At 38.1% G+C, this 10,628-nt stretch overlaps 1 protein-coding gene across 1 annotated transcript; it reads right to left on the reverse strand.

The window, feature by feature from the left end:
- Nucleotides 1-1,188: 1,188 nt before the first annotated feature.
- Nucleotides 1,189-9,972, reverse strand: LOC104530799 (5'-nucleotidase domain-containing protein 1-like; the record flags this gene model as incomplete). The annotated part of the gene is made up of 5 exons (XM_029086876.1): nt 9,886-9,972; nt 8,109-8,180; nt 6,443-6,549; nt 4,968-5,047; nt 1,189-1,270 (listed from the first exon to the last, which is right to left on the reverse strand). Coding segments are annotated over exons 3-5 (247 nt in total), but the record flags the coding sequence as incomplete, so codon positions are not given.
- Between the last annotated feature and the right edge of the window lie 656 nt (nt 9,973-10,628).

Genomic DNA, 10,628 nt, shown 5'->3' on the forward strand with positions numbered 1-10,628 from the left:
TTGTGCTTAGGATTGCCCCGACCCAGGTGCACGACCTGGCATTTGGCCTTGTTGAACTAAACTAACAACTAACTTGTTATTTCCTCTATGTATGAGTTCCTAGAGGAATTCTTAACTACCAACCACACTCTAAGCTCTAACGGAAACAGAGTAACAACAACAAACAAAAACATTTTAAGAATAACTCCCTGTCTTTTAATTCTATTTTTGTTTGGAACCTCTCTGAGGCACTTTTGTTTGAAAGGAATACAGAAAGTAGTACAGCCCTGGTGAACAAAAGGTAAGTTTTAAGAAGGTCCAAACTACACCCTTCCCTAATGAATGTTGCATTAACAGATAATTCTATCAGAGATAACTATCAGCATAATTATACAGAATTCTGAACTGATCTGCATATAATATTAAAAAAAAACCCAATCCAAAACAACTACAGTTAAAAATAATTTTAATTAATTGTGCACACATGCAAGATGATTGGCCTTTATTCTCAACTTATTATTTTATATGCCTAATAGAAACTCAGAAGTTTAAGTCTGTGAAGGAGGAAAAGGATTTCTAGCAGAAGGCTATCCAAGATGTTTTCTAAATCTAATTTATATTACAATATTATAAGGTTGGCTTTAGCTGGAGGATGGCTATTATAAAAAAAAAAAATAATCCTCTGCAATTTCTAGTAAATTTATAACAAAATAACAGAATTTTAAAACGTTTTAAAGAATAGGAATACAATATCCTCACCATTGTGTCAGTACTGCCTGAGGAATTCTAATCAAAACTAGAGCAGTAAAGAAAAATCTCGAATATTAGTACTACTTTAATTTTTTTTTCCAGTGTATTTCTGATTTTATTTAGGAGTACAATACCACAAGGAACAGAATCAAAATGCAGTTCAAGGATGTCCACATTACCCTACTATTCATGGGGAGAAACCATTTTTCCTCTAAATTCGGTGAAGTAGCACATCACAAGTGTTGTTAAAAACAGCAAAACAGTTCCTGCTCAATAGAAATAGCAATGATAAAGATGTTCTGTTTCAGGATAAACATGTGTCTACTACACAACCATTTGTAAGCTCGAAAAGTAAAAGCTGTGTTGAATAACCTACAGTGTATTTGCAAATGTATTTGTTTTGGAAATCAAATGTAGTAATTTCAGCTATTATAGTAAGTTTTCAGTGAACCTACTTACCTTTAAAAGCTGAGATTTTATAATTGTGCTGGATAGCAGCCACCACATCCTTCCAGAAGTCATATTTTTTCTGACGTTCATGCTGTAAGTGTCAAAAGGAACCCAGTCATTACATCAAGTATCAGCTATTTTGAGCTTTCATACTGAAACAGCAACAGGAATGTTATTTATAATAAACAAAAGTATTTTCAAAATTGAGTAAGCCAGTCTTAGTAGAATTGAGATCAGGACTCATACCCAGCTGTGGGTGTGAACTTTGGGTAACTCCAGACAAGTTATCTCCCTACTTCAGAAGGATATGGTGGGGTGCAGGGAAGAAAGGGGAAGGAGAAAGGATTCATATTTGTGGGGAACTCTAAAACGTTACAGCAAAAGGGGGCATTAGACAGAACAGCAACTTACTGAACAAACCATCCCACTGAAATTTGGGAAAAAGAAGTGCCTAGAACTGCAAATAGCAAGTTGACATTATCTACAGCCTGGTACTTGTATCACCTTCTGCCCTCAGAACCGGCGAAACCCTTTGCTATAATTTAGAGGTAATGCCCTTCTGCCAACAACTCCACCCCAAACACCGTATGAAATACTCATCCAGAAGCCGGGCTGAGCAGCACCGTGTTACGCTGTACGCGGAAGCCTGCCAAACCCCAGCTCTGGCAGAAGGACAGGGGAAGGTGATCTGCGCTTGTGAACAGTCTCTCGCTGTTCCTAGAAAGTCGCCCAGGCACAGAAGAGCTCCAGCTGACCTCAACTGCCCTTTCAGCACCTCACCAAGGGAGAGGAAAAGCTTCTCAACCAGCTGAGCCCCACAGCACTCTTAAACTTCACAAATTTTAGGAGCACTGAATTAAACACGGATGCAATTGCACAGCCAGCCAGTATTACAGATCAGAGGACTGGCTACAGATCAGAGCCTGCAAGAGGTGCCCAGAATTACAAGGGATCGGGCAGCAGCAAAGCAGGTGGTACAGTCACTTTGAGTTTGTACACTGTGGAAAGTACCACGTAGTGTTGTTACAGGCTTTCCACACCTACACTAGGATAAATTTCAATGCAATTGTTAGCAGATTTTGTGACCCTCTATGTCCTGACCACTGTACTGATACCTGAATAATGGCCCATTTTGTAAGCATAAAGCATTTTCTAGAGAGGGAAACATTCAAAAACTGAAAAAACCCCAAACCCTTAACATCACCAACCAAACCCATGTAGTTTATATGTACTGAAGTAAACTGCTATTTCAGGCCTAATCTGCCATGGAGGTTTCCATAAGAACAGTCCACCCTTAATTTCACAACCAGCAAGTTACACAAACAAGCCTTTTGTGCAGGATTGACAAACACTATGGCACTCTGCTTATCATCCACCAGCTCTACGGGTTAACAGTAGGAAAGACACAATGGTAGTGCAGCTTTTAACTTTTTTTTTTTTCTCCTTCCTATAGCAAACTGCCTCAGAAATACATAAAAGGACTAACAGAGAGAAAAGCTTTCATTATGTCAAACTTCACTTAGCTGCTAACCAAGGTAATTATTCAAAGCCATGTTCAGGAGATGCTGGGGAGCACCTATGTGTTTTGGGAAGATGGCACTAGCCTATGCTAGCAATAACCTTGAGATAGACGGATTCAGCTGTCCGCTCCCCTCATACTCCACGTGCCTGACTGGCTCCTTAGTTTGGGACTTTGGTGTTTTTGTTGGTTTCTTTAAAAAAAAAAAAAAAATCCGTGCAATGAGTTATAATAGTTCCCTAGAGTGCTGTTTTGAGGACAGATGGATGCTAGTTTAAAAATGGAAACACTTCCTTCAAAACATTTGACCTCAGAGAAGAAAAAAAAAAAAAAAAAGTCAAACTAATTCCTTGCAAATCTACAGCTGATGTACAAGAAAACAGACTGATTCCCAGGAAGCAGACAGAAAACTGTGTGCATGCAGATTATCAAATGTGATTTCATTAGCTGAAGTATCAGACAAAGAAGTATTTTGTGTAGAGCTTCAATGCGAAGATCCAAAACACTGAAGCTCCTCTGGTTTGTCTGAAAATACATAAGAGCTTTGGCTCTGGACACAGCAAAACCAGATTAATTCTTAACAGTATAAAACAGCCCAGCATTCAACTCATGTCTAAACTCATTTTGAATCCAAATCTAGCAGTTCTCTCATCTGTTTCCTGAAGGAAGTGTTCCTGGTCCTAGAACGTTTTCCAAAAATGGTAAGAAAATAGCCCTTACTAAACAGGCTCCTAGAACAGGAAACAGAAGCCTCTACTTCCTTTCAGAAACGTGGAGGAAGAAAATGCGATGGTTTCTAACCCTTAGGATGCAGCATGTTGTAGGCATGAGTGCTGGAGAGGCCTACTACCTCCTGCTTGCATCCTTCTCATCTGGTTGATGGTAACATTCCAGGGAATTACATCCAGTAAAATATTCATGAGCTGCTAGCTGATAAAGAGAACACATGACCCACTTCTGGTAGCTCTCTGGAGAAACGGCACAGGTTTAATTCTCTCTGGCTAAAGACAGCACTGATCCAGGGTCAGTGTTGCAACTTGCAAACTAGTAACTGAATGTGCAAGCTTATTACACACATGCTGTAACATGCTTTCTCTCTCAATAAATAGGTGATTCATGCAAAGTCTAAATTAAATATAAAAGGAAGTAATACAATACAGGTGTCACATCTGAGAGAGCTTTCTAAGCTGCGAACAGTAGAGGAAGGAGATTAACCAGACACAAAATTAAGAGTCTTACAGCTTACCTGTCCTCAGTGCTTCCTGATAAGCTAGCTTTAGTTAACTCTTCATGCAGCACTTGGACTTAGGCAGAAATCTACTCAGCATGCTATTTCAGGGTAGAAGCTAAAGCATAAAGTCAGCTGATACCCAAAGGGATCCCAGATACCCATCTCACAGCTCTGAATTTCACTTTGCAGACAAAGTTTAGTATTTGCAATTTCCAGTGCTGCAGTGCTTTGGTATCTGTAGCTAGAAGATTACACCAGTAGTCTTTTGAAAACAGCAGAATCATAGAATAGTTTGGTTGGAAAAGACCAATACAATAATCTAGTCCAACCATAACATACTTAGTGTATGAGAAGAACCCTCTTCTACCCCCAGCTGCACTCAAGTTAAAGATTCAAGCCTTATTTAACACTACCAGATCAATTAGCACCAAACTTCAAAGGCAGGATTTAGGACATTCTATCTATCTACAAAGCACTGAAAAAGGCTCAGGCAATTGTATTTTCTGCCTTGAGAATTTAACTTATTGTTTAGCAGAGAAAAAAAATAGGATACTATTGTAGAGGTGTGTTTACATCTGTGTATACAGACAATAGATTTAAGATAAAAACAAGTTTAAAAAAAGGTTGGAATTAAGCTTTCAACTCATTAACACCTTGCAAATTAGCAAACCGTTATTCTGAAGACTTACATTACATTAAATTCAAGTATCATCAAGTATAATTACAGCAGATTTTAAGAACTATATTCTGCATATCAGAGAGTAAACTTGAGAAAACAGTGCATTTCTATTCATATCCTAGTTATTTGTGCCCTCTTGTGGAAGTACTTTTATTCTGAACATGCCATATAGCTCACAATTAGGTTCAGAGACAACTTTAATACACTGAGTCTGACATGAATAATTACAAACAAGAAAGAAGCTAATGACCTTGATGTTGTTCAGTACACTATTTGTATGCATTTAATAATGCATGCACGAAGTCTGGTGGGGGAAGAGAAAGATAATGCAACACAGTTTCAAACAATCCAGTTCTTACCTGATCTAAGCTGTCCACAACCCTTGCACACAAGAGAGCTCCTGGCAGGTCAAAATAATTATCATACAAATAGTATTTAGCTGGAAAAAAAAATAAAATAACAAATTCTATTTTTTAAATCCTTATTGTGTGCTTTAATCACAAACTAAAAATATACTTAAATAAGAGTATAAGCTCCTTTTTGGATTTTACTAGTTATAAGTATTGCCTGCTTCCCAATCTTTCTTAGCCTTTATTCCCACTTCTGATTCTCATAATTGGCAACTAAAAGTCATTCATCTATATCATGGCATTAAGACTTAAAAATGAGGTTCTAAAAGTTAAGGTGGAAGAGATGGGGGAGAACCACAAGTTTTAAGAGTCAGGTCAGTATCACTAAACTCTTACAAAATAACTATTTCTCTACCAGTGGAAATAAAAAGAAAGGGTTTGAGAAGTTGTTTCAGAAACATTTGGACAGATCTTACACACAGTCTTGTCATTTGCACACACATGCAGCAGCCAGTGCCTTAGCCCATGGGGAAGCATACCTACATTATTATATAAGCCCCCAAACCAGAACAAAGTCAGGAGGGTCCAAATGTCCCCCCAGATCCAGGTTATGCTCAATGACTCTTTCCTAGGAGTGAAAGGACTTAACCAGTGGGGTTTTTTTTTGTATTCATGATATTGTCAGTGCTGTTCTTCAATATACCCAAGAGACAAGTCAGCAAAACAGGGATTAACATTCACAAGAGAGACCAAGTGCACCTTTCAATGACTAAGAAAGGCACATTTGCTATATGACCAAATAAATCTTTCTCTTCTACCCTGTTGCAAATGATTACCTGCAGTTTAGAATATGCATCACAAACACGTTTATGTCAGCAAAATCTCAAGGAAAATCTCTTTATTACACAGGACAATGCAACTTAACTGAGCACTTCATGTGTATTACCCACATTTGCCAAGATCAAAGTAAAACGGAGAGGAAGCACAGAGTGAGAACACAAACCTAGCCACAGTGCCTTCGAAGTGACTTCCATCTTAAAACCAAGAAACTTAAAACTGCAGGAGGAGAAGTTTTATTTCCAGATCTGTTCTGTTCTTTGCGCCTGCACCTAGGCCGCCAGTAACAGCAATAATGGTAATGAGTCAACAATTATGAAAAATTTAAGATTTGCCAAATACGTCCTAAATGAGATAGACTGGCAATTTCAGTCTACTTCATCAAGGAACAACGTGCCCATCTCTATAACCAAAACACTCCTATAATGTCAGCTCATTTGTCTCATCACTAGTAATCTAAACCTAAGCTGAACTCTAGTATTAGAAGTTGAAAATACAAAAAAACAAGTCTCCCCAAAAATATTTACCTGTTCCAGTAATTCTCAGCTCAATTATTTTTAAATATTTGTGGTAAGAACAAATACTATGAGACACTGAAGGGGCCAGGGCAATGTCAAAGAAGAGAACATGCTAAGGTATATAGCTACCTGAGCGGGAAACCATTCCACTGACTGTATTAAAATGCTTCCACTCCCTTCTTCCATAGGTCTCCAGGATCTCTTCGGATGTCATGCTCTTTGTACCATGGCTTGCCCTATTTGATGCATTATGTTATTTTTATATATATACATATATATTTATATTTAAAAAAAAAAAAAAAAAAAAAGGGGGAACAAAAAAAAGGAAATCAGCCAAACTACTCCTAGTGCACAGTAATGAACAGTGCACTAATGAACAGCAATTGAACACTGAGGTGCATGCAAGTCAATCAGAAGTAACTCTTTGTAACTCAGAAGCTTTCCAGGACCTAAGCTTTTATCATATACATTACAGTCCTTGATAAAAGCCCTACTACACAGAGGTTTGGTTGGCTGGAAGCACAGCTACTGTGCCTCACCTGCTAACACAATCACTCTGTATTGCTCGAATGTTCTCAATTGTGTGAGGACACTCGCTATACTTGAACTATCAATATACACTGCACAATAAAACACAGTGCAGAAAGCCTATACATCATTCTGAAGCCTGCTAACATTCACAGAGTGCAGGGCAGAACTATAGAAAAGTGCTAGCTTGTGCCCTGCAAGCAGCTGTGTAACATGGAAGTACACACAGGCCTTTTTAGGAATTAAAAATCAACTAGCTTGACCATCAAATTGGGCCCCAAAAGAATGTACAGATTCCAGTTTTAAAGCAAATGCAGGCAATGCTAGAAGTAATCCTGTATCTCTCTTCCTTTTACTGTCGCATATCCTCCAGTCTTGAATTCTGCATTTAGTACACCAAAATTCACGGTACTAAATGAATTTCGGGATACACAGCAGAGATTCAGGTATTTCTTCCCTTTCAATGAGATCTGATTTTCCCTAGCAACTTCAAGCTCCTTTTCCCACATGCTATCAGAAAAATAACCTACAGTCTATTCTGAGTACTAAATTATATGGATTTTCAGTCTCGATAAAAATAAGAGGGAAACTGGACTGACATACTTTAGATATATTTACTTTTCAGATTTGTGATTCAAAATAGCAGTTTTCTATGCTTAAAAAAAATAAAAGAGAAGGAAAGAGGCATCAAGGATGTACTGAAACGCTGACTGAAGGCAAAATACAGTTTTTAAGAGAAAAAAGCAGAATTTTGAAAGCAAATGTGTCAGTTGCTGTGTTTAATTTACCTCAGGCTATTCAAATTATATGCTGTAAGCCTGCAGAATGTTGAATGTGTATGGTCCAAAGACAATAGTGCTCCCATCATTAGCATTAGTCATTAGCATTGACTCCGAAGTCAGGTTACTCACAGTTCAAAGAAAAACCTTACCCTGGATCTTAGCAGAACTGGACAAAGAGTGCAGTGGCAGCCACTGAAAAAGTGTATTTACTTTCAAGATCAATATGGCTTCAGAGACTTAGATGTTTATTAAAAATGAGATATTCTTTACTAGCAGCTAACATAGAAATATTATGAAAAGACTGCTATGTAACATTAAGAGAAACTGCGCACCATGTTACCAAAGGATATCTGAATTTTTATATATAATAACTTAATGTATGATAAAATTAGTGTTTTAAATATTTAATAAAATTGAAATATGGCTTTGAGAAAGGGGATGCAATTTGGGTATTTGTTTAACAATATAAATATTGTCAACATTACCTTAAAACTGTTCCATCTTCTGCAAGTTTCAGGAAGTTGCCTTCTTCAATGTCCAACACCAAGCCTTTACAACTAAGAACAATTTTATTTTAAGGAAGAAACAAACAATTAATGCCTTCAGAGGAATGCCTTGTTATATATCAAGTTAGAGAAATGCAGTTACAGAATCTATACAATGATGCTACACAAAAGCAGCAAAACCACAACCCTTCAAATACTTCCATGTTTGAACAATGCTGTATATATGCAAATACATATTACTACAGTGAGGACTGGATTTCACTTACATAGCAAATTCCTACTAAATAAATCCAGTTCCATTGTTCAGTGAGTTCAGTGACTGTTCATATAGATAAGGTTGGAGGATTAAGGTCCAAACATATACAACTAAGAAAAGTGATATTTAAGCCACTTCTATTAAATAAATTTATTTTTTTCTTGGTGGCAACTCCTCTATTTATTATTACTAGACTGATAACACCAATTATTATGGGAAACAGAGGTAGAACGTCATTCTAAATGAGGCAACTGAGTATCCAAGGAACATGTGAAGCAGAGGCACTGCCATACGAGCCAGCACTAACAAGGTGGAGAGTTGACAGTGTTAGGACAGACACTCAACAAGAGTTCCTGACTCTGCTAGTAAATCTGCACCTTCCAGATAACTGAATCTATATTTGCTTAGGTTGTTTGAAAAATTAATTCAGAGTTCAGTGGCTAGAATAATAATGAATAAATAAGACTGAAAAAGTAATGGCACCTCTGTCATATGGTATCCAAAGGAAAGAAGATATGCCATGGAGACAGCAAGCAGACCCCAGCCTTTCGGGAATGACACCTGGGTGAGTAGCACCGACACACAGCTACCAGCACTATGGGCTTGCAGATCCATATTAATGAGCCTCCAGCTCCAATAAGGGACCAAGGTTGAGATATCTAGATCTTAAAGGATTTCATGCATCAAAGGCCTCAAAATCTGAGAAATGCAGATACATTGCTTATCTCATTAAAGTTGAAATCGAACTCATTGGAAACTGTCCAAATACTGAAGTGTAAGAAGAACTCACCAAAACTGTTACAGAATAATGCATGCATTACTTAAAAAAAACCCCTGTGTTTCTCCTAAAAAAATTCAGCAGTTATCTGGCCTTCACACTCCCACCCTCGAGGCCTAGATAATAACCTATAAAGTTGGAAGATCAGAGATTCAGGCCCAAGCTCCTGCTCAGACTGAGCCCAGAGACTGCTCATGCCAAAGTTCCTGCTGAGCTGCCAGCAGGAACTTGCATTTCAGTCTTTTACATCATAGCTGTGTGCTTGATGTGCCACTCAAGGGCTATCTCCTGTTACATCATCTTTCCTTGATTCCTCAGAAGGCTGTTGGGATTATTGTGCCTTACACAAACAAAACTACATCCGTCGAGATAAAAATGACTGAATTCTGATGATTACTGGGTTTACCAGCTGATCTGAAGGTAGAAAACAAAGGAGATATAAAATAAGAGTAAGTCAGACTAAAAGGCTTGTGTCTAGACAGCTAGAAGCACACACAAGACAAACTTGGATACTCAATTCTCTCCAAAATACCAAGTTAGAAGTATTTAATGACAAATACTTGTTCAAACAAGTATTTAAAACTGTAATTGTGGATTTATCTATTGGGCTTGACAATCATAACAACAACCGCCTAATAAGGTAAGCTGTTTTCCACGCTTTGTAAAAGTTACAGTACAAAGGAAGTTATGAAGAAAGTTTCTGTTATTTTCAATGTACTCACCAGAAGTCTAAGCTGTCTGGAGCTAGAGTCAGCAAGTCTTTGTCATAACCCTTCTCTGTTACCAGATACTGGGCAAAACTGTCATATATTAGCTACAAATGAAAAAATATATGCATTAATTACATTGAGACCAAAGATACTGCTTCCCTGGAAAGTGGCAAGATGTGCATGTTAGTTTTTCCTAAGAGAAATCAAACCAGGGAGATAGGGGCCCTGTCTCACTGCCTCCACTACTGGGAAATATTGCTCGAGGTTATTTCTGTCCTGGCGGGACAGCTCAAGTTGCTCACACAACAGTTCCGGTGCAGTGAGTCCAGCATAACCAAGCTTACAGCATTCTACCGTATTGCCCCTGTGCTTCAAGACTGTTGGGAAACCAAGATGGTAAGTACTTAAGACTAGTCACTATTTGTCCCCCCCAACCCCCAAATCTTTTTTTGTGTTTTTAATTTTAATTGTCACCGTTACCAAGACTCAACAAGCAACTCCAAACCAATAAACAACTACCCTTAGGGTATATTTTAAAAGTATTTGAAGGAACATATTTTGGAGGAGACAGGCAACTACTAAGTAAATTGTTACTATTTCTGCATTCAGAAAGAACAGGATGATCCGAGGGCCGGAGCACCTCTCTCATGAGGACAGGCTGAAAGAGTTGGGGCTGTTCAGCCTGGAGAAGAGAAGGCTCCAGGGAGATCTTATAGCGGCCTTCCAGTGCCTGAAGGGGCCTACAAGAAAGCTGG

The sequence above is a fragment of the Antrostomus carolinensis genome, unplaced genomic scaffold (assembly GCF_000700745.2).
Source record: "Antrostomus carolinensis isolate BGI_N321 unplaced genomic scaffold, ASM70074v2 scaffold29739, whole genome shotgun sequence".
Taxonomy (NCBI): Eukaryota; Metazoa; Chordata; class Aves; order Caprimulgiformes; family Caprimulgidae; genus Antrostomus; species Antrostomus carolinensis.